The 26,003-nt window shown below is 37.0% G+C and overlaps 1 protein-coding gene across 1 annotated transcript in view; it reads right to left on the bottom strand.

The window, feature by feature from the left end:
• Positions 1-26,003, bottom strand: part of PTPRK (protein tyrosine phosphatase receptor type K) — a 433,873-nt gene that overhangs the window by 49,654 nt on the left and 358,216 nt on the right. The window contains exon 14 of the mRNA XM_058172115.1: positions 10,938-11,076. Within this exon, the coding sequence (XP_058028098.1) occupies positions 10,938-11,076 (139 nt within the window). The remainder of the gene's footprint in view (positions 1-10,937; positions 11,077-26,003) is intronic.

Raw genomic sequence — 26,003 nt, 5'->3', positions numbered from 1 at the left:
GTAATGCCAACTAATGAGTGGCATGCTGATGGTGAAAACAGATTTTAATTGTTCCATGCAGAAGAGGTAGGGGAAAATGCTTGTTTTCCCTCTACGTAGTAGTAGTCGCATTACAAAAAGGAACATTTGTACAGGTAGTCCTTGACTTACAACAGCTCATTTAGTTAGTCACAACAGCCAAATTAGCTTGACAACCATGTTAATAACTTAACAATTGTAATGATTCACTTAACAACTATGGCAAGGAAAGTAAAAAAATGGGGCAAAATTCACTTAATAATTGTCTTGTTTAGCAACATAATTTTTGGGCTCAATTGTGGTTTATAAATCAAGAACTATCTGTACAATTAAATTCTGGTAGACTTTAAGATACATTAGTAAAATCCATCTTCTCGTGACCATATGGATATCTCCATTCTTTTTGGCAAATAACTGAAGTGCTTTCTTATTTTTTCTTCTTCTAGGAAGTTCATTTCATTTCCTAGTTTAGTTTACAGTCCTTGGATTTCCTGGCAATTGCTCATCGAAACACTAGCAACACCCAGCTTTAAAATATTTGCTGTATGGTTAAATCTCTATAGCTCTTGAATGGGTGGGAAAGTAATGGTGAAATTGATGGTGATTGTTACAAGTTTCAGCTACTGTCTTGTTGTGTGCATATAATCTACATAGTAGAAAATAATCAAGTTTCTACATGCTTATATGTTTACAGGTCCTGAATAAGCTTGTTTTTATTGTTTTAACACATGCTTTGAGACACTTTGCCCTAATAATGATTGCAGATTATATTTAAAGCTGTAGTTTTCAAGGTCTTTTTACAAGTGTAAAAATGAAATGTCATGAATTGAAATACAGGCAATTTATTGCTATTTTTGAATCTTGCACTTTGTTCAAGGCATTTATTGTTGTGATAGTTTACCATCCTTCACACTTAAGTTTTCAATTAAATTATTCAATCTTAATGTCCCTCTAGGAAAGAAGACGATGACTATGATGAAGACGAAGACAAAGATGAGGAGGAGAAACCAGTTACATTTGACTAAACCCTCTTCTGAAGCATCCATTTATAAACCTTCACAAAAATCCTCCAGGATTTGAAATGGAGTTCTGAGATTCAACTAGAGTAAGGACTGAACTAACTTTCTGGATAGGGTAAGCTGAAAAGTCAACAGCATTCTTTCTTCAAGAAGCAAAGCCTAGAAAAAGTTAATTTCTATGAAAAGGCCACAGCAGATTTAGGGAATATTACCACATGATTTCTGAAGTGATGGTTGCCAGGAAAAGGAAAGTACACAAAGTTTGTCATCCAACAGTCAATAATCTATGTTATAATAACAAACAACACCTTCCTTAAGATATTGTACGTTCAAACTTTTGAGTTGCACAATTATTCATCTGACAAAACGGTAGATAATGCTAAAAATGTGGAGAAGGAAACAGGTGATTAATGTTCAACTCAGGTTTGCTTTTAGTTACTGAGAATGTTCTGCAAACATTCCAATTATGTATAATGAGTTGCTGATGCAGCTCTATTTTGAACCTAGAATCCTCCCCAAGGACTGCTGGGGCAGATAAAGAAACATGTTAATAAAAATGGTTGATTCCTCCATTGTTGGGGGGAAAACTATCCAACACTTCCAACCCTCATCTATTCTTAGGTGAAAGTACTATGGAAGTCACAAACAGAAAATAATTGAAAGTAATAGAAAGATCTAGAAATTTGATTTTGGATAGATACATACAAGCACACATACAATATGAATATTTTTATATCACTAGGTATCATGACAAAAAGTTATTATTTTAAAGAGATACACAAACTGAACTCTCCTGCAAAAACCTGGCTGCAAAGAAGCCTCCTTGTAAAATGCCTATGAAATTGAACGTTATTTTGTTTGTGTGTATACATATACATTATACATATACTTTTACATGGAGCAGAGCCATGTGAGTCTATGAGAAGCCAAAACCAGAAATCTGCTAGCACCTTTTCATATTAACAATTTTAATTAAAAGGAATGTATGTTTATGAACTGCAACTCATGCGATGATGCCAGATTAAATCAAATTTGGATCCTATATTTTTGGTGTCGACTTTCTGGAATGTGAACTGTTAGCCACCAATAAAAAAAACAAGAAGTATGTTCCTCGGCCTGAAAATTTTTGTGCATCTCCAGTTAAAGGTACTATAAAAGCTTTTAGCTCTCTCTCTATTTTTTAAAATCAACCTTGCAACTTGAAAATATTTTAATGAATTATTTTTAATAATTATTTTAATAAAAATAATAAATTCCTGAAAATCCAAATAAGGTGGTTTTGTAGAAACAGATCCTCTGATTCAGCAATATTATTCCTCCAAACTATAATATTCCCCCCAAAACTCTCTAATTTTAGCAAACAATATCTCTGAGTACCATTGGTTCTTCAGCTCAGCACAGCCAGCTGAGGAAGGCTGAACTTGTGTCAGCATCATTTTGTCCAATTCTGAAATAATGGATCTGCTTGGTACTTGGATGACTATGTACAGAATGGGAATTACTATAAGCTAGACTGAGAAGTGCAAAAAAATATAATGGAAATAAAGAATGACAAACCATTTCCATACTGTTTCTAAGAAAACAAGACTAACACATCCCTGAAATCATCAGGCATCATAGGAGAGTTAAGTACTTTAGAAACTAAATATAGAAGAATATGATTAGTTGTGACATAATTCTTCTGCATATATGTACTGAACTATTTCAAAAAGAGTGCTAGTGAGAGGGAAGATATATCCTACGTACATATTTAATTACTTCTAGCTGTGCAAATTGTTATTTAAAAAGAGAATTACAATTTTTCATAATAAACCAAAGGGCATTAATCTACAAACGTTTAGTTAGGTTTTCTTTTAACAAAAAAATAAGAAACGGTCTCTAAGTAAATCTTTGATAACTTTGCTTTAACTAAGACTTTGACTTAGTAGATTTTGGATGCCATGAACAAAATGTATCTCTTTTTTGCATTCAGCCCATTTGGTATTTTTAGCATTTGTAAAATACACATCCTAAAATCACATTTAGATTCTATGCACATTCTGCTTTAAACCAACACGACCTTTTCCCTATTAATGCATTAAATCCAGGATTTATTCTGTTTGGCAAATGATTACTATTTATTTGCCAAAGAATGCTTCATTGCAATGCAAGCTGGTGCATGCCTTATATGGTAGGCATAGTTAACTTAATTTTGCTTAAATTCTGCCTATGACAAATATTTCCAAAATAGCAACAATCAGATATTCAAGCTGGAATATGAAATATATTTTGATATACCCGAAGGTCCTGATTCTTTAGAGAAAAGAAAAATCAGCATTCCTTAGTGATTAATCAGTGACTGCCCAGTCAATGGGTGATAGCCATATATTGTTATCATCTGTTTATTATATCAGATAATTTTATTCTCTATTAATTAACCAAAGTCATTTTAGAACTCATAAACTAATTAACCAGGTTTATTAATTTAATTAATAAAATTGCACTTTTTACTGCACTTTGAGCATATTTGCCGTACTAAATAGGGTAAATTTCAGCATATAAAAATTGCTCCAGACCTTCCATTATCTTGTAGCTATTTCCAGCTATTATTTTGGGAGAAGGTCTTAATCAGAAGGGGTGCATGAATTTATTTTCCATTTCCTGAACATTATGGTGGTTGGGAGCAAAGACATGTAAGAAAATAAAAAAATAATTTGCCATTTCCTTGTACTACTATATAGATAGTCCTCAACTTACAACAGTTCATTTAGTGATCATTCAAAGTTACAGCAGCAGTGAAAAAATGACTGTTTTTCACTCTTACAACCATTGCAATATACCCATGGTCACATGATCAAAATTCAGACACTTGGGAACTGACTCCTATTTAGGATGGTTGCAGTGTCGGGGGGGGGGGGTTTGTCACGTGATCTCCTTTTGTGACCTTCTTGCAAGCAAAGTCAATGGGGAAGCCAGATTCACTTAACAACCATGTTACTAATTTAACAACTGCAGTGATTCACTTAACAACGTTGGCACAAAAGGACGTAAAATGGGACAGCAATCACTGAACAAATGTTTTGGGCTCAACTGTGGCCAAGAACTACCTGTATTTACTTCAAGCTACACAGTCGGATTAAACACAGGATATTTTTACAGCCTAGGAGAAAAGGTAAAAGCAGCCAGCAATTGAAGAGAAATGTTAAAGAAGAAGGAACTAAGGCAGAAAATATGTTCATTTTTATGTAAGAAATATTACCAAAAGATGACCAGTGAGTAAAATAGGAATCACACTTCCCATTGTGCAACACAAAGGATTCTACTGCTGGAGACGGATACAGTCACTTGTTTCCCTTTTGGATGGTAAATCCTTTGAGTAAATGAGTATGCTCCCTATCAGTTCCCTAAAATAAGATGGAGTTACAACCTTCTCATTCAAAAGATAATGTTTAGACACCTAAGTCTACACAGGATGGAGCTCAAGTTTGATTTTAGAATAAAAATACACAGTGGAGATATATTTTAATAAAAGGGTCTATGTGCGGGTAGTCTACATCCAATTACAATACAATAACCTTTAAAAAAATAAAGCAATTCCCTCTAAAATTATATGTGGCTCCAAAAAAAACCTATCTAAATGATACAGGAAATTTTGGTGAAATATTAATCCTATTTCTAGACTTTTTTTTTAAACGAAAAGGGATACTGCATCTTCAAAACATATAAAGAAGTAAAGTCACCCATTTCTACTTACAGGTAGTAGGAGTAAGAATAGTAGCTCCTCCTGGCAAGCAAATCACAGACAGTGGGAAAAAAGAAGCAATGGTGAATGAAAAGCGTGACTCTGTCACATTCAATAAAGCAGAGAAATGTGCGTTTTTAAAAAAAAGAATTAAAAAATCATGTTTTCTTCGTTAGCATTACAATCTTGCTCATGCACTGATTAGCCTTACAGAGCCATGCAATTAAAAAAAAAACATGTTGGCATATAAAAAAAGATTTTAATAACAGAGGGAGTTCACTAGAGAAAAATGACATGCTAACACTTCATTTATTGCAGAAAAAAAAATGGAAACCAAATTGGGTTATGTTAGTTCGGCATGCAGCATAAATGTGATGACTGGTAACTATCTAAATCAGGGGTGTCCAAACTTGGTCCCTTTAAGACTTTTGGACTTCAACTCCCAGAGTTCCTCAGCCAGCTTTGCTGGCTGAGGGACTCTGGGAGTTGAAGTCCAAAAGTCTTAAAGGGACCAAGTTTGGACACCCCTGATCTAAATGCTATGAAATACAAAACAGCTGTGTACAGTTCTTGTGCTCTAAAGTTTACTTTCCTTCTTCTCTCTTTTAGCTTTCAGTTACAAACTCAAAGACTAGCAGTGGCAGAGATAGGTTAATCAACAACTACTGTAAGACAATTACGTACAGGTATACAGGCGCAATTTTTTGCTAAGCCATAATGTTTTATAGATTTTCAGATGAATAATGTGCAAATAAAGCCATTATGGCATTTGTGTTATGTGCGAACCAGGCAACTATAGCTCATCCAAAAAAAAAGCGGGGGGAGGGAGGGAATTAAAAAGACAACCAGAACAGAGGCTTAGTATTATGTATGAATGCAGCCAATGTACTGTGTTCTGGCATTCTACAGTAGAAGGGTGTGTATATTAAACCCATATATACACACACAGCTGCTGTTTTTAAATCTTTAAACTGAAAATACTGGCATATGCATACTTAGCTTCAAAAATGAGAAATAAACAAATGGAAGGAGATGATGTACATTTGGAAATATTTCAACAATGGTTTAAAAAATACAGTATTTGCTACTCAAGAGATGCAGTATCCCTTTTCTTAAAACTCAGCTGTATAACTTTGTAAAACTCTATAGGAACTAATAGAGTTTCCATCTACTTCAAAATCTGCACAAAATGATAAGGCAAAGCATAAGAACACCTCTGGTTTGTGAAATCATACATAAGTGTTTACCAATCAATGTTTTTCCCCATTAGTTCAAATTTGGAAAATCTATGCAAGATTAGAATTGTTAAATTCAGAAGCATTTTTCTGAGTTTGCTAAAATGATGTATCAAAAGGGATACCACATAATGGAATCTCTAATATGAATGCACAGAATTATAATCAATATAATTATTCTATAGCACCTGGAATACACTAAGCACTTAGGGTTAAAGCAGAAAGTGTTTTCTAACACCACTGAATTTACGTGCTGCTATGTATATAAAGAAATATTTCTTTATTCAGCAAAAATATAAGACATGTTTCCCTAATTCACAGGAGAATGGATTCATTAAGAACCCAATTAAAATGGAGGCCTGGTGGCTACTTTTGACCAGTGATATCAGTTCTAGTCAGAAAGGAAAGAAAGAGCTCCATGCAAGAATCAAGTATCACAGGAACCAATGGGTTAAAACTAAGGTAAAAAAATATATTTATGTATATGTGGGGCAAGGTAGGCAATGTTAGTAATGTAAATGGATTCAAATCTCCACTTATACTATAAAAATGCTAGTTTTTTTGGCTGTAGTTCCATGTAAAGTTAAGTACTGTACATCATTATAACCTGTGTAAGAATCCAATGGGGAGCTACACACACAAATGGCTAATTGGATACTTATCCATTATCGATCTCTATCTCCATCTCCAAATGGCTTTTCAGTGGGGAAGGGATCTTGAAGGGTATCAAGAGCCAAGGTAGGCAGTGTACTTAGCCATATGACCACCTGCTCACTTTTCTTGTGAAAACCCCTGTAGATTCGACTTCCAACAACAGACAAAACTAAGGATGGCGGCAGTTAAACATTCAAGGGGGATGAATTTTTTTTTTCATTTATCTTTTTTGCAAGCTAATTTTTACCTGATTTTGGTGAAAGTGGCTGCTATGGAATGATATGATCAAGTAAAGAAGGGGTCTAGTTAGCCGTTCTCCTTGTAATGCACATCTGACTGAACTTTTTCACTATTTTCTGTATACTGGTGTTGTGTAAAGATGCCTGTTTACTTGCTTATTTTGGAAGGGAAGAAAGCAACTGAATGGCTTTTCTATTAGACTAGCTATCCTCATTTTAAAAAACTGCCTCAGATCAAAATTGCTACCTAATTTAACAATGTTTCAGGTTTTGGTGTTAAAGGATTTTATAGAAATATACTATGGTTACTGGAGGCGTGGTGGCTCAATGTCTTAAAATATGCTGGAGAAGGTCTGTACTCTGGTGGTTTGAGTCTTACCACCACGTGAGAGAGTGAGCTCCCGCCACTTGCCTCAGCTTCTGCCAACCTAGCAGTTCGAAAACATGCAAATAAATAAATAGGTACTACTTTGGCGGGAAGGTAACAGTGATCCGTGTTTCGCTGTATGCTTTGTGCTATGGTGTGATGTCTGCTGACCAGATGACCACAGAAATATCTTTGAACAGTGCTGGCTCAATGGCTTAAAGAAACAGAGTTGAATACTGTTCCTAAAGTCGGCTACAGTTAGTAGAGTAAAACCTATAGGGATTCCTTTACAGTTAGTTATAGTTAGTTTATCTATAATATTTATTTATTATAGTTATTTTATTTATTTATTTATTCATTCTATCCTAAATATTTATTTATGATAGAAGAAACATGTGAATCCAATACCAAATAAATCTAATTCCAGCTGAAATAAGAAATTAAAATGTGGGATTTTTAGGATCGATTAACGCCCTCCAATAATAATACTTGTGTGAAAATTCTATACAAAGAATTGCTATCTTAAGTAGATATATATGTAACAAACGGGAAAGGTTTCCATCCATCTCCTTTTAATCTGAATTAATAGAGTTCATGAGAAAATTCTTACACATTATGAAATAGATCAATGCGATAAAGGTTCACACACTGCAGGGTCAGCAAACATTAATGACATGATAAATTAGGAAAGGTGGAACATAGCTATGAAAATGTCATGCAAATTAAACATGAGATGCTGATGAACTAGACTGGGTAATGAACCATGCATCTGATAATACTCCTCCACTGAAATTGATTTCCTCAAATAGGAAGAAGCTCTCGCTCCACCCCCTGCAAAATGACTCCTCCAACATAATTTAAGGAACTGTTGACAAACTAATTCTGCAAAGTGTAGTTTGTAACAGCATTGAGGTGTTCTCCCTACTGGAAATAAAATGAGAACTGAAAACTTTCTGTGGATCGTAGCTGAAATTCACCAGAATGATGGTGAATCGAAGCTTACCAACCTCCAAGGCAGAGATGTTCCCCAGGATTAAGCAAAGTGAATTGCAAAATGTCTAGCCCATTTTTTTGAGATGGATTTAAAGGAAAACTCAAAGACTTGGGGAAGCTCACATATATATATATATATATGTAGGTCTTCGGTTATTCGGGTTTTCTCCCACGTAAAATTGGAAGTGTCTTGGCGACGTTTCGACGAAGTCTCATTCGTCATCTTCAGGCTTCAGCTTCGTGCTTCTGAGACCAATGTGTGATTGCAGCTGTTTCTTCCTTTTTAACTGCTAGAGGGGTTTGAACTGATTGGGTGAAAGCTTGGCTGTGCTCTGATTGGCTGGGGGTTTTTTTGTGCTCTGATTGGCTGGGGGTGTGTCCTGTTTGGGAGGGGGCTTTGTTGTGCTCAGATTAGTCTGAGTTGCAGGGGGATTTGAGCTGGTGAGCTGCATCGCTGTTGTTTGGCTTCGTGTTTGTGGTCGTGCTACATCTTCATAGTGGGTGTCAGTCTGCTGCATGTATGGATTGGAGAGGTTTGAAATGGCTAATGTTACAGCTGCAGTCTGGCTTCTGGTCCTTGGTCGTGCTTCATGATCTGTGTGGGTTTAGGTCTGCTTTCTGGGTGGATGCGTGGTGGTGACATCCTGTGTGGACCTCGTGAATGTGGGTCTGGTGTCATTCCTCGTGTTAGGGACTCGTTTGTCAATAAGGGCGGGTTTCCAAATGGCTGGTAGGCGTCGCCAAGACACTTCCAATTTTACGTGGGAGAAAACCCGAATAACCAAAGACCTACATACAAACACCCGCGAAAACCTCAGAAAATATATATATATATATATATAAGCTCATATTTATATGAGCTTCCCAAGTCTTTGAGTTTTCCTTTAAGTCTTTCCTTTAAATATATATATGTTTCACCATATTTTTCCCCCCAGAGTATGAGATCTGTATCTCCATGATCATTAATGCTTACTCTACTGGCCCAATTATTTTATATAAGCAGCTGTAAAACTTATACAAGTTAACAGTGTCCTCCACGCTGCTAGTGGAAAAGCCATTATAACTGATCACAGGTTAGCCTCACAGAAAGGTCTAATAGTTCGGTCTAAATGTCAGCATGAGTGCTGACATTATGATAGGTTTGTAAGGAAGTGTCACATCCCCAGGAGCAGCTGTTGGCTATCTGATATTCTGAGGACATTTCTCACTGGCCTGTCTTTACAGTTCTGGCGATCACATTTCTTCATCGTTTGTCAAGGAGAACTTCCAGCTAAAAAGCAAGACAGCTATTTACTGGTCTGCCCCTTAATTTGCACGAGTGGATTTCTCATCATTTTTTACTATGAACTGGTTTGTAGCATTTCTTTTTAAGCACAGAGGTACACAACAGGGAAAAAAAAAGTGAAAGCACTATTGGGAGAAATCACATATGTGTCTAACTAACACAAAACACTATTAGCATACCTAAGGGTTCTAATGCAGACGTTTCTCCTCCATGTTATATATCTCCAGGGGAATCATTGTAAAAAGGCAATAAATTAAAAAAAAATCTATTGGAAACCATTAAGACATAAATATGATTTTTAGGCACAGTTTCTAGTTTTTTTTTCCTACTTGGAAAACTGGAACAGAAAATTCATTTCACTTTAACATAGATAAGAGATACAAAAATACCCCTATTTTTATTCCTTCCTGGCCTAGAATAAAAACAACAATTTTGCAACTGATCTCCGAAGCAAGACACCCACAGCTCAGTGGTAGAACACACAGTCTGAATTCATAAAGTCTGCATATGATTTTTATCATCTCCAGTTGTAAGGGGATCACAAGTGGCAGGTGACGTGAGAGACTTTTAAGTGATATTTTAAAGAACTAGCTTTCTGTCCATCAGTCCTAGGCTAGATGGAACAAATCACTTGACATGATAAACAGCTTCATATTAAGCAGCCATTTGCTCATCCAGATGTGAGAGAGAAACAGAAACGGCAAGGAAAAAGGACCTGAAAGCTATTCATTACATCATACATGTTGATTATGAAAATGTGTGTCAATTAACCAAGTGTTTGAAACTCACCAATAAAGGGTATTTTTTAAAAAAATTAAAATTATAGACTTTTTTCCTTTCAGAATTACTTCTACTTCCAGAAGGTGGTGCTATTGATTTTTCTCATTACTTTGAAATGGCTAAGATTTTTTTTTTAAGAAATGAGACACCATTTAATATACTTTTGCATTTTAAGGTCTGCAGGCCTATATAACCCAATGGAAAATTTATGATAAGGTAATGTAATTTTAACTATAACTTCCATCACTTATAAAAATACCAATGAAGGTAACATAGCCTGTAAAATATTTTCCAAGATAAGTAGGCCAGACATTTCACAATACAAGAGAATAAGCAAGGCTAATTGAAACAACAAATTCAGATTAACCCTAATAAAATATAAGAAATGTTCTGAAGGTAAAAAGGTATTATTTCAGTTTCACTGGTCATTGTCTTTACAGTTTGTACAACTCAATACTAAAAAAAAGTTTGATTTTTACGGTAGAATATTGGTTTCTGACTTTACGAAATACCTTCTGTTTGTGATAAAGATGCTCTCCCTGGTACCATTTTTCTACAATGAACTGTGAATTGATTTCTTATCATTTATTTGAATGAAAAGAAAAAGGCAAATTTACCATACTTACCTTTTTTTGACAATTAATATGACAAGGAGGAGGATGAGAATAAAGACAAGGATTCCAGCACTTATTCCCGCTATTTTCACTACGCGGTCAGTCTGCTTGGCTGGGTCAGGAATAACCTCTGGTTCTTCTGTTGCAGCTGCTGGGAGAAACGGTATTAAAAGTTACTTGAACTGTTTTAACCATTGCTCCCATTCAAATGGACTCTGCATTGATGTAGTACTGGACCAGGAAGAAGTACTATCTTACACATCTCTATGGTATTAGATCTGTGGTGGCACAGTGGCTAGAATGCAGTATTGCAAGCTGACTCTGCACATAACCAGGAGTTTGATCCTGATGGGGCTCGAAGTTGATTCAACCTTCCATACTTCCAAGGTTGGTAAAATGAGGCCCAGATTGTTGTGGGCAATATATGGCAATTTGTAAATCTCTTATAGAGAGTACTGTAAAGCACTATGAAGCTGTATATAAGTCTAAGTGCTTGTGCTATTAGGGCATGCATTTTCCCTCAAGAGTAAGAATATCTAGAACTGCTTTAACTTGTACTTCCTGTAAGCTGAAAAAAGGTTACTCTCAAATAATGGTTAAAGTGAGAATTTGCCTCTTTGACTGATAAAAGACATATAAGTAACCGCATAGGTCCCCCCCCCCATTTTTCTATGCTTCTATCTAACCACTTGCTATTAAATGATTCTAAAACAATAATGAGTCTCCATGGCCTAACAGGCCCCTGTTCTTTTGGTGTTATATTTTAAGGAGCAGTTGCCACCAGATGTTGCCAAATCTTTCCACTAGAATGCTAGAAGTGACAGTTGATAGCAATAGCAGGAGAGATTTAGGATCGCTCCCTTATTTTAGACTATCCTGCCCAGAAAGATAAAATATTACTTTCATTTGCTAGATACAATATCAAGATTTTAGCTGGCTATATGCCCTTTCTTGTAACTGATTTTACACTGTTCAAGTGCATGAATTATACATGAAATAATTAGAGATACCAAAACAAATCAGAATACTTGTAATGAGCTACTGCAGTTCAGGTATTGCCTTATGTTCTGAAAAAATGTAAAGTTTGGGCTAAATAATGATTTATGCCTGCTTTACATCCATTCAGTAGAGTTCTGCTAAACTGCCATTATAGATACACGAAACACTAAAGGTGAAAAGGGTTCACCGCTTTTCCCTGCAAACCAAACTCCTGAGAGTTAAAAAAAAAACCCAGAAAGTCAACAGCAATTGAAAGGCACTACTTCCTACCACATATACAAAGGTATGCTGTTTATTCCTTTGCAAACAAAGGCAACTACCTTGGAAGAGTCTGCAACATTCAAATAAGCTCTGCTAAAATATATGAAAAATAGAAAAGCTTGCAAGTAACTCAGAGATACAGAATACAATAATTAAAAAGCACAGTAGCCAGGAATATGCCACCTACCATTAAATTAACCAACAAGTGGATCCCTGAACACCTTAAAGTTTTTAAGGTCTTACAAAAAGACTTTTTCTATTATTAAAAGAGGTCAGATAGATTAGATCAGGGGTCTCCAACCTTGGCAACTTTAAAGCTTGTGGACTTCTGGGAGTTGAAGTCCATAAGTCTTAAAGTTATATATTATATATGTAAGAATTATATATGCTTGGAATGCTTAAGAATTCTTAAGAATGCTTAAGAATTATATATGCTTGGAATGCATTACCTGACTCTGTGGTCTCTTCTCATAACCCCAAAAGCTTTACTCAAAATCTATCCACGGTTGACCTTACCACATTCCTAAGAGGACTCTAAGGGGCGTGCATAAGAGCACAAACGTGCCTACCGTTCCTGTCCTATTGTTTTTTCCCCTATATATATATATGTTTATATTACCTTGTTTCTCCTCATATATATGTTTATATATTATATAATCCTTTATGTAATGCTTGTATATATTGTTACGACAAATAAATAAATAAAAATAAATAAAAATAAATAAAAAATAAAATAAAAAAAAAAGTTGCCAAGGTTGGAGACCCCTGGATTAGATGCTGATAGTATTTGTACTTTAGTAGAACAATGATGCCTATAAACATGTCCTTTGCCACTTGGGATTACAATTCTTTCTACTTACAATCTGGGGCCACTATAAAGGTAATCCTTGACGTTCGTCCACAATTGAGCCCAAAATTTCCACAGCTAAGCAAGGGAGTTGTTAAGGCTTGGGGCCTGGGTACTTACGGGACCGCCTGCTGTTACCTCATGCCTCCCACCGACCCGTACGCTCACACAGAGAGGGACTTCTCAGGGTGCCGTCCGCCAAACAATGTCGGCTGGCGGCCCCCAGGGGAAGATCCTTCTCTGTGGGGGCTCCTACTCTCTGGAATGAACTTCCCCCCGGTTTACGCCAAATATCTGACCTTCGGACCTTTCGCCGCGAACTGAAAACATATTTGTTTGTTCGCGTGGGGCTTTCTTAAATTGGGTAGATTTTAAATTTAATTGTTATTTAGTTTTAAATTGGGTTTTTTTTTAGATTATATATTTTAATTTATCGGCCTAACTGTATAATAAGTTTTTTAATTTATTTTTAATTGTACATTGTTTATTTTTATCTTGGCTGTACACCGCCCTGAGTCCTTCGGGAGAAGGGCGGTCTAGAAATCTAATAAAATAAATAAATTAATTAAATAAAATAAAGTGAGTTCTGCCCCATTTTAGGTTCCTTTTTTGCCACAGTTGCTAAGCAAATCACTGAGGTGGTTAAGTGAATCATGCAATCATTAAGCAAATCTGGCTTTCCCCATTGACTTTGCTTGTCAGAAGCCAGCTGGGAAGGTTAGAAATGGTGTTCACATGAACCCAGGAAAGTGCAACTGTCATAAATACATGCCAGTTGCCAAGTGCTTGAATTTTGATCATGTGAACATGGGGATGCTGCAACAGTCATACACATGAAAAAACAGTCAGGTCACTTTTTTCAGTGTTGTTGTAACTTTGAACAGTCATTAAACGAATGGTTGTAGATTAAAGGGTACCTGTGTACTCATCTGGAGCATTAAAAAAAAAAAGAACTAGGCTTCAGAGCAAGGTGGGTATCTCATCTAGAGAAGTTCCTAAGACTGATTAATTGACTTGCCTCTCTCAAACAGGTGATGAGAATTACAATTCCAAAACTTGTCACCACCCTGGGTCCACTTGCAAATATAGTCCTTTCAAATTTGATAGGTAATAGTGTTGCACACATTCAATGTCCTCAGAGGTGGGTTTCAGCAGGTTCTGACCAGTTCTGGAGAATCGGTAGCAAAAATTTTGAGTAGTTCGAAAAACCGGACTGGCCCCGCTCCCATCTATTCTCTGCCTCCCGAGTCCCAGCTGATTGGAGGAAATGGGGATTTTGCAGTAACCTTCCCCTGCCACACCCACCAAGCCATGTCCACCAAGTCACACCCACAGAACCGGTAGTAAAAAATTTTGAATTCCACCACCGAATGTCCTGTATAAGGATATTAAGGGCATCCTACCAGGTAAGATTAGAAAAAAAGGAGAAATATTGACTCTATCTAGGAGGAGGGGTGACCAAGATAACATCTAGTCATGTTATCTGGGACTCCTTTTGGCATGTGCACAGTGGTGATATGAAGAGGGCATTTCCCAGCATAGCTTCTGTTATCCGTCTGCTTAATCCTTCTCCTTCAAGGATAGTTTTATGGGTCTGGAAGTATGACTAATTGGGAAGTGGTCAATGACTCTTTCTGGCATAGCACATTGCCCATAGCATCAAAACTTCTTCTTAAAAGGCCCACTAAGCATCTGGCTTTTTATACCACCCAGCCTCCATATCTCATTGCTGGGAAGCTGCTAGAGAGAGATCATCCATTATTTTGGAGTACAGCATCACCAATATATCGATGATACCCAATTGTACAGGATGAATGGGTGTCACAATAGTAACTCATGCCTCCATTTCTATGAAAGTTGATAACTGCAGTTTGTTGTACGTAACATGCCTTTGAAGACTTAGAAACTGCACTTAGTTCAAAATGCAGCATTTTGTATTACTGTATTATCCAGTGCTCAATAAGTACACCATACCTGTGCTGCTAGCCTCGCCCTGCCTTGCCTTCTAGTTGGTTTCCAAGCCTGATTCAAATTATGTTTGAATGGCTTTTCATCTAGAAATTTACAGGACCATCCCTTCTAATCAGAATTAACTACTCTGGTGTAATAATTCCAGTAGAAACTTTTTGCACCCCACTCTTAGGAGCTGAAGGTCTAATAAAGCTTACAAGCATTGTTTTTCACTGATGGTGTTTTTGATGTGGAATGAGTGTGAGGCCAGTTTCTTTTTAGTTGTTTTCTAGAAATAGGTTAATATGAATCTTTTACAGAATGTATCTGGGGTACTAGGATGACACTATCCCAAAACTGCTTTTTCAAGAGGCAACTGGATTTTCTTGTTTTTCTTTTTCTTTGAAGATGTTTTGCTTCTCATCCAAGAAGCTTCTTCAGCTCTGACTGGATGGTGCGGGATGGAAGGATTTATATTCCTTGTATATTCCTATAAATTCTTCCATTCCCCACCATCCAGTCAGAGCTGAAGAAGCTTCTTGGATGAGAAACGAAATGTCTTCAAAGAAGAAGAAAAGCAAAAAAGTCCCGTTGCTTCTTGAAAAAGCGGCTTTGGGACAACCATTACCTGGGTGACTGAGAATCTCCATAGAGGTAACACTATCTGTTATTAGTTATCGGATAATATAATAATACAATTTAATAGAATTAATGTTGATATAGGAATGATGGGTGCATTTGGTCTTGAATCAGCTCACACTTGAGCAGACTTTATCTGCTTGGGGATTCCAAAGAATCCTCCTTTTTTCAGATGAGCTAGCAGAAGAGATAGCTAATGTGTGTGTTGCTGGAAGAAAACAAAGAACAAATCCAATTGAATATGGGTAAGACTCTTTGTTAAGGAGTACTTTGTGGCAATAAAGGGGCCTAAATGTAATTCATTTCCCACTCTTATCAGGTTGGCAGATAGCCAGCTGTGAAAAAGGGAGATAATTATGTGCCAATTATGCCCATGTCAATTCTGAAGCGAACCTGGCTGAAGCCATCTTGTGCTGCCCCATACTTGCCACCAACGCTAAGAGGGAGAAGTAAGGGGGGAATTAGATAGGCTCACTAATTATCAAAACAAAAAGTTTTCTTGCGGGAACCAAGATCACCCCAGCTGGTGGCAGTTAAGGGAGGAGAGAAGTGACCAAGAACCCTGCCAACTATTCACAATGGACAATGTGACATTTGAGGAGGGAAATATTTGCTCTTTTAACTAGGAGAAAACCCACGGGAACTTTTAGAGTTGATTATCACTAGCTGTGCCAATATGATGTATCCAATAAACATGTTCTTTGAGCCTCAGAGTTCTGATTTTTGTAGTTGAATTACTCGGAACACTGACAGCCCATTTCTGGATCAGGAAAATATGATCACAGTTACCTGGATTTTGGTTACTTCCCATTTGGACTATTATAATGTATTTTACATGAAGCTGGCCTTGAAGACTACCCAGAAACTTCATATAATCCAGAATGTATTGGTCCAGGTAACTATGAACGCATCATGATATCATCATTACACAGGTTCCCTATGAGTTTCCAAATGCTGGTTACTACCTCTACAGTCTTTCAGGCCAGATTATATGAGGGTCCTCCAGTCTCAAATGGTTTCTGTCTGTTCCACAGGTTCCAGAAGGGTGGGTATGCCTTGGGTTGCTTCTGTAAAACAATGTAACCTAGCTGGACCCAGGAAGTGGGCTTTTTCTGTCACTGTAGCTATAGAGTACCTCCTGAAATTCAGGTGGCTCAAATCTTGTTGGCTTTTGATAAGGTAAAAAGCCAGCAAGATTTGCTAAATTTCTTTTTTTCTCTCAACATTAGACCAGAGTATTGGATAAACCCAGGGGTGGGCTGCTGAGAGTTGGCAGGAAAAAAATCTCTAGCTAAGATTCTGTGCAGTTTGGAGAACCCCCAAATCCCACTCCTGGCTGCCCCCCCTGCTCCCCCAAGGAGTCCCCACGGGGCCCATTTTGGATGCAGTACAGGGTACGCGTGGAGGCTCAGGGAGGGTGAAACACGGGCCTACCAGAAGTTTGGGAATGCTGGAAACGGGCCCGTTTCCAGCCTCCAGAGCCTGGGGAGGCTGTTTTCGCCCTCCAGGAGGCTCAAGGAAAGCCTCAGGAGCCCAGGGAGGGCAAAACCCCCCCCCCACACACACACTGTGCTGCAGGAGACTGACTAGGCCATGCCCACCATGGCCATGCCCACCCAGCACCCGGGCAGAGAACCCTTTACTAAAAGTTTTGAAGCCCATCCCTGGATACACCTATCCAATAAGAGCATGGGAACTGGAATAAGTTTGTTTTGTTCCTTGGCATTGGGTGTGCTTTATGATGGTACATTATTATTAGCTATTGTTTTGATGTTTTTAACTATTTGTTAGCTACCCAGAGTCATTACTTGTGAATTGGGTGGGTAACTACATCAATTATTTTAATAACTACATATAAATAAAGACATGATAAGAAAAGCAAGCTGAGGATTCATTTGTATTGTGGATTGGGAAAGATGTTTGGATGGATATGGTGCTCACATCCTTTTTATAAAATTCTTTGGGTTGCATATGTCAATGTATATTCTCTATTCCCTCCATCCTTAAGTATGCCCTTTTTTTCCAATTACAGCGCTCCTCAAAAATGGTGAAAGATTTATTCCGTCTTAACCTTGTTCTACTTTGGTTTACAACTCTTGTTAGAAAGAAACTATGTATAGTAGCTCTTATATTTATTTGGTCTTGCTTGTGCCATTAAATCTAAACTGAATCATTGTTATCCTCGTCAAACATCCTGTATCTTACAGTGTTAACAGTTTGTGTTAAGGTACTATTGTTCACGATGAGTGCAAACCCATTAACACATCTTTTTGAAAGAAATGCACAGTGGAAACTTGATTAAACAAGGGAAGGAAAATTTCATTAGAATCTAGTTGCTGCTATCATTTATAATTTAGAGCTATCAGAGAAGACAGGACTTTTTTGCATTTGCTTGAGGCTTAAAAATTTATTGAGATCATTATAATTATGGATTGTAAACCACCAGGCACTACTCCGTATAGAGGGAGGAAGATAAATATTTCAAAATTATAATTTGTAGATTTCAACAAATTCACTGAGTGGCATGGAACGTACAAAAATGCAAAGATACCTTACACATTTCCATTTTTTCTGGGTTGTAGTCAATAGCTAGATTTAGAACTAAAAAAGCTCACACCTTAATAAAACCTCAGTAGAATGGAATTTAAATTGGCTCAAGCCAATGAAGAAAGGGCCTCTGGTGGCTCAACAGACTAAGCAGTCTGTTATTAACACAGCTGCTTGCAATTACTGCAAGTTCAAGAAGTCTCACCAGGCCTAAGGTTGACTCAGCCTTCCATCCTTTATAAGGTAGGTAAAATGAGGACCCAGATTGTTGGGAATAAAAGTTGACTTTGTATAATATACAAATGGATGAAGACTATTGCTTAACACAATGTAAGCCGCCCTGAGTCTTTGGAGAAGGGCGGGATATAAATTCAAATAATAAAAAAAAGACACATTTTAAACTTTATCCACAATTCCTTTTCTTTGGGAGCCATTTAAATTAAGGCTCCAATGTGATCTCCCATCTGGGCAGTTCAGAGAAAAATCTGCAGAAAAATATGTGCCATCAGGTCCTTCCCTGGAACTCTTGCGTACGGTTGTCTTGAATGGCAAAACGTACATCCATATTCTGGGAAGGAATGAAAACTATGCAAATTGACAGAACAGTGAATTCATTCATGATACAATTTTCACTCTATTCTATATAAACTTGTAACTTACATTTATGTATCTTCTGCCTCCACATTCTAAGCAAAATGCCAAGGTGCATTTGGGTGACATGACACCATTAAGATTCAAAGCTTCATCATACATTCAGTTACAGATTTGTAAAGCTTATCCGTCTAGAGATTGTTGATCTTGCTGACCTAATATAATCAGTGAGGGAATTGTGAATAGTGTTCGGGGATACTAAAGTCTCATCTTGAAATCATTCTGACATATCTGGTTTAACATATTTTTCGTTATCTGCAAGCCATGCCTTTCAGAAACAGCCATTTGTGTAACATCAATTACATTTATGATTTTGGGCATTAGATTATAACCACCCAACTATCATCTCGTCCAATATTTCATTATTTATACCTTTTTCTAAACCCAAAGGATCCTCTGGGTTAGATTGCATAGATAAGGCAGACTCAGAGCAGGAATGATAAAATATCATTTGAATTTTGAAATTCGGATATGATGTGAACATTTTAGGCAAGTATGAGTAATATATTAAGAAGGTAACATCAACCAAGAAAAAAAAAGCAACAAAATGCAAATTCATGCTGGAAAATTTCCCATATAGAAAATACAGAGTTTTTGTAAACCCTTTTCCTGAAATTCAGATTTTATTTTTTTAAAAAATCATCTCACATTATATTTATTTAATAGTCTGCATACCAAACAGCAGAGGAAGCTACTATATCCAAGCTTATCTTGTCTAAATGTTTTTGTTATCTGCTGGAGTAAAATGCCCCTTACAAGTGACAAATTAGAAAAGGCATTTTGGAAATGGTGGGAGGAATTCTACAGAAATGTTAAAATCTAATCTTTTCTTTTAAACTGTTTTTGTTTTCTCTATCAGCAGTGAACAAGATCCTATAGGCATTTACCATTTTCCCCACTTGAGCTCACAGCTGAAGTTAAATGACCAACATTCCCCCAAGCAGTTTATTTAGCATGTTACAGGAGATATATTAAAGGATGGGAAAATGCATAAAATCAGTGCAAAATTAAATGGGAAAACATTTTTTTTTTAAAGCAAATCCATTGAGGGTACAAGAAATGCTTCACACAAGACATTATATTTAGGAGAACTGGGAAAGGAGTAAAAAAAAAAAAGGCAGCTTGATGGATAGAAACAGAAAATCTGATTAGACTAATATAAAACAATTGGAAAGTCATCCATTAACTTCTCCAAAGAAGATTGATTCATTGCCGAAGGAATGCCGTCAGTTCCACAGAACACAAGAGAGACTGAATGTTATAGGTACAAAAATCTAATTTTCAGCCTATTTACTAGAGCTGGTATAGGGGAAATGTAGCTTGTTCTCAGAGGGAACTAATGAAGTGTGATGAATTATGTGAAGGTGAAAGATTAAATTAAGAGGAAAAATAGGAAAATGGAATAATATGAAGAAAACAAATGGAACTATTACTTCAGGCTCTGCAAAACACTTTCATAATGGAAATTTAGTTACTGCCCCCATCCACCATCTAACACATAAATAAGTTTCCCTCAAAAAGCAGTCTAAAAAAGCAAAATACCAAATGTTTTTGCTTTGGTACTGAATACTACATGTATCATTATTTTGGGTAATCAAGATGAATCATTCTTTTCCAGATCTTGAAAACAACACGGGCTGTACAGAACTAAGTAACTTATTTTTCAGAGAGAAAAAGAAAAAGAAATCTCATCAAATGCTATACAGTTGCCCATCTAAATACATGACTCTGAATAGCTCACAGTTTAAAATAATATAAAGGCAGAGAAACAATGCAGTTGAAACCATATAAAATCATACAAAAAGGCACATCACATATTCTACAATAAACCACCTACCCATAACCACTTAAACTATGTAGAGAATGCAGAGAAGTTAATGTATTTGCATGGAGAGGAATAGAACCAGATAAAGTTTTGCCAAATAATGCAAATCATAGGCATACCCATTTTGATTTTATAACACCTGCAGATTTCTTGCATAGAAACAATGAATTTGTGGAAGTGTGAAAAAACCCAAGTATATTATAAACCCACACAACTCTTGAATATTTTACATTTTACGTTACTGTAGTGTCTGAATGTTGGCAAAAATCTAGAAAGTAAAAAAGCAATAGCTATGCACATTCAGAAGACCGGGAGAGCAGGTTCAGTAAAACAAACTGCCTTCTGAATATTTGCAAAGTCTGCTGGCAACATTCAATTTTTTTTAATGTATAAACATAGTTGTTATTCTGTTCAATGCCATTTTCACGGCACTGATTAAATATCAAATGGATGATTCTAAAAGGGGAAGACATCTAAAATGATGTCTTGTGGATGGGGACATTATATTGAAGAAATGAGGACATGCAATGGTCTCTTTAAATGACTTCCAGCTGTCCATATGCCAGAAACATAAATCTAAGGAAAAGCTGTACTGATTGTAACACATACGAATAGCACTTGGGGCAATAGCACAGATGCCACAGTGCTACAGAGCTATCTAAGGGAGGGAGAAAGAGAGGAAGCAGCCAGTTAAATGATTTAAGAGATCCAGATATAATAAGGTAAGTTGTGGAAAACCAGCATTTTGTATGTTACAAAGCAAGAAGTATTAGAACTGTGGTTGAAGTATCTTCAGTTGCTAACATGGTTTAGGACCTCATTTAGCTTCCTGAGTATATTACTATCGCCTTGGTTCCCAGTTTTGCAGATTTCTGGGAATTTCCAGCTGACATGTGGATAGCATTATGAGCATTAAAGATTTTTGTATAATCACCATCATAAAAAAACAGGCACAAAGGGATGAGATATGCATGTAGCTCTGTGTAATCCTTCTATTATCTAGGCATTAATTAAACCAAAAACCCATTTATGGTGTAATGCTATTAAACAGGAAAGAAAAAAAAGAACTATAAATTTAACAATTCTAAACCTTTAAATAAGGTTTATTTAATAACTGTGTCATTAAATAACTTCAAGGCTTTCAGAAGTACAATCGCACCATGTACATTTTTTATCTGTATACATGATCGATTTATTATTTACAGGTCACACAAGTTTAAAAGAAGTGTTAATATATTGTGCTGCTTTTCAACTGTATACAGTCAAGTGGTGATTTTTGGCTATTACACCAAAACGTTTTACAAAATGTTTGTGAGAATTTGTGTGAATGCATGCCTTTTCCGTCATCTGAACTGGAGGAAGAATCTATAACTGCAATTCTTCAACTGGTCATCTGTAAATGTATAAGAGGAGACCTCCCCTTTGTCAGAACCTACAGATGTGTTTGGTGCTCCTCCTGCCCTATTAAACCATGCAGCTGTCAAATAACTTCAATTCCTAAGAAAGACAAAGTGGATTCAAAGAAACGGTGACGTCAAGCAAGGTAGGAAATGAGAACTTGAAGAACTGCAATGATTGGCGAATTCTGAAACCAGTTAGAATAGAATACAATAACAGAGTTGGAAGGGACCTTGGAGGTCCCCCTGCTTAGGCAGGAAACCCTACACCACTTCAGACAAATAGTTATCCAACATCTTCTTAAAAACTTCCAGTTCTTTGTTGTAATTCTCTGTGATTCATACACAAGGGTGAGTATTCTTAAGCAGAAAAAGGACTGATTGGGCGGCTCAGAGCAAAACTTGGTGGTTGCCAATTTCCTTTGTAAAACTACTAGTTAAAAAAAGAAAGAAAGAAGCACGGCCTTTAGAAGGTCTTCGGAAGGCCAAGAATAGTAAAAACAATTCTTAAAAGCAGCAAGACATATTACTCAATGTGGTATTCCTGTGAAATGACAGTAGAATCCAATGACTGTTGTGTAACCACTTGCTTTGAACATAAACCAAGTGGCTTTTAAATGGGGGGGATGATTATCAACGGTACTGTCTGGAGCCTTTACAGATATCTATGATATGTTGGACATACAGTAAAATCTCCTTAGATATAAAATGATATCTTCCATTTGAAAGGCTAATGCTTTTTGGTTAACACATGAACATACTAAAAGGGATAAAGTTGGGTAGCTGCAGTCTCTATTTTCTGTTATAGAAAACTTCTGAACCAGCAGTGTGTTCTTAGTGTTATGACTTTAATAGTTTGTTCCAGTGAAAAGAATGTCCTAAATCAGGGGTCTCCAACCTTGGTCCCTTTAAGACTTGTGGACTTCAACTCCCAGAGTTGAAGTCCACAAGTCTTAAAGGGACCAAGGTTGGAGACCCCTGTCCTAAATGTTAGCCGTGAGCCTCCAGTGTCAGTCCGGTGCAGCAGACTTACCAGAAGGATTAGTTTTAGATGTTTTAAGGGTTTATTCATTATGGATGTATAAACTGCCTTGGGAATGATGTGTTTAACTGCTGTTCTATAATTTTGTTGGTGCTTTTTAGTGATTATTAGCTGCCCAAGTTGCATGCTCAGTGAGTGGCCACATATATGAAGTAAATAAAAGAACAAACAAATCAATCAATACATGGTATTTTAAGATTCATGCTTGATGTGGAGAGTAAGAGGTCCAAATATGACTTTCTAATTTTTTATTCTCCATGAATGCAGTAAGCTGTTGACAGTGAAAACTTGACTGTGATGTCTCCACAATATTAATGTTAGGCAATAGTACTTGGAATAATGAATAATATTTTTTTTCATTTACTCTGCAAAGATTCTTAATGTGGCAAGAAGTCAATGGCATTGAAGTTGGCTTGACCCAAGAGTCACTTGTTGTCCCTTGGAACAAGACTGGTGAAGGAGTAGTATTTTGTACTAATTGGATTTCTGGGTGCTCTATCACTTGACAAGATTATTAAATTTTAAGTCAAAGAGAATGCCACCCAACCAATTTGTTCATTGTAAGAATGAAGACTACCTAAAAGTGGCTGGGAAGTGGCTCACCAGGCTAATGCAGCCTGTTATTAACACACAGCTGCCTGCAGTTACAATTACTGCAGGCTCAAGTCCCACCAGGCCCAAGGTTGACTCAGCCTTCCATCCTTTATAAGGTAGGTAAAATGAGGAACCAGATTGTTGGTGGGGGGCAATAAGTTGACTTTGTATATAAATATACAAATAGGATGAGACTATTGCCTTACACAATGTAAGCCGCCCTGAGTCTTCGGAGAAGGGCAAGATATAAATTCAAATTAAAAAAAAGAGAAAATGATTTGACTCCAAAAAGAGAAATGAAAGCATCCAAAGGAGATGCTTGGACTTCAACTTGAGCACTGATTGATTTATCAGATACAAAATAAAATATATCAACTACGTATATATACAGAGGCACTTACAATTTTGAATAGACTTTAAAAATATAGATGGGCATTGTTGTGGTCCGCCAGCAGCCTGTGGAGCTGGCAACGGAGTCGGAGAGCGATGAGGCTGAGATCGGGCCAGGGCCATCAGGGAGTGAGGTATGGACTCCAGAGCCTCCAGAGACTGATAGTAGTGAGGCAGAGGAACAGGAGGAGCCTGTTCCTAATGCACACATGAGAAGAGCTGCCAGAAGGCAAGAGCAGCTCAAGCAAAGAGGACGACTCAGGAGTAGGGCCAAGAGATGATTGGCCCCTCTCATAAGGCTTAAAACAGACCAGTTTTTTCACTAACTGAGTTTCCTACTACCTACTTGGGCCTGGGTCACAACAGGCATTTATTTCCATACAGTAAACATTTCAGTTCATCTGGTTAATTATTTTCCCTGTTATTTTTAATCTTATTTTTATACAATGCATAAGCAATAATTCAATCTTGGATATACGCTTCCCATTCAAACATTTGGGCATTTGAGTTCTTAAGTCAAACCAAAGTATTGTAAGGATTCTACATGCATTTGTTTTACAAATTCTTTATCATTCAATAGGGAAAGGTGATCTCTTAGCTACCCAGGCCCCAAGTCATATATTGCTTTAAAGAGAAAAACCAATATCTTGACTTGGACTGCAGCCAGGGCAGTTCCTTTTTCTGTGTGACACTGCTGGCTGCCAGCCAACAGTAGAGCAAGTTGAATGCCTGTCACACTTCAATGATAAGCAAAACTCAAGACAGAACTTTTATAAGATGATGAGAGTTCTTTTTACCATTATCTTAAGATGTAAATGTAGTCAACAAGGTGGCACGGGTTGAAACCAGGAACCTAATAAAAAACGCAATGAATCCAAGAACAATATGGTCCTTCAAACACAATGATTATAAAAAAAGGTGCTAGAGTGTGCAGAATCAGATAAGTTAACGATGGAACCCAAAGACAGAGAGGAAACAATCTATTACGAAACATGGAACAGAGGGTATAATTGGCTGGAAAAGAAATCAATGTATAGTGACTGTTAAGAGAAGATATTATAGTGAAAAGGTATTTATTCAATGTGTAGTAGATATGTATATTAGGTAGTGACTAGATGAATAAGTATAATGCACACACACACACACACACACACACGTTTTCAAGGGTATAGGTATGTAGGTCTTGGCATATTCGGGTCTTTTCCTGTGTAAGGTTGAGCTCCCAAGGAGTGAGGCCTGCCTTGATGCTGAGTCTCCATCTTGGACAAAGCTGCGGCAATATGCTCTTCAACACTGGCTCTTCTGTTGGCTGATTTCTGTTGTTGAATCTTTTATTTCTTGCCTCTGCTTAAAAAAGGGCAGCTGATCCTGAACCTGGGAGACTGTGAGTGGTTAGAGGCATTTTCCTTAACCAGAGAGGAGGTCATTGGCTCTATCACTGTTGGACTCACTGATGCCAAGACTATTATTTCTAGATGCCGCTGATTCCATTTCCTCTTCATCTCAGGACATGTGCAACAGTATAATACTCCCGCAGCAGTGCTGTTACACAATAGTATCAAGACCAGTCATTTTAGTTGCATTTTAGTCCCTCTAAAGTTTCTGACCAAATTACAGTAATCTAATCAGAAGATGACAAGAACATGAGTGAGTATTCTCGAAGCATCATGTTCCAGGTAAGGATGCAGCCAAAACTGAGGACAAGTTCTCTTGGCCATGGCTTCCACCCAGGGGTGAAATGCTCCTGGTTCAGACTGGATCGCCTGATCCGGTAGCAATGGTGGCGGGTGGTTCAGAGAACCAGTAGCAAAAATCCTTGCCCCCCCCCCATGCCCAGCTGAGCCATGCGATCATCAGAGGTGTTTTTTTTTACTTTTAAAAGCATTTTTCTTTAGCTGAAAAAATGCTTTTAAAAGTAAAAAAAAAAGCCTCTGAT

Source organism: Ahaetulla prasina, chromosome 1 (genome assembly GCF_028640845.1).
Source record: "Ahaetulla prasina isolate Xishuangbanna chromosome 1, ASM2864084v1, whole genome shotgun sequence".
NCBI lineage: Eukaryota > Metazoa > Chordata > Lepidosauria > Squamata > Colubridae > Ahaetulla > Ahaetulla prasina.
This window is presented reverse-complemented; position numbering and strand designations above follow the sequence as displayed.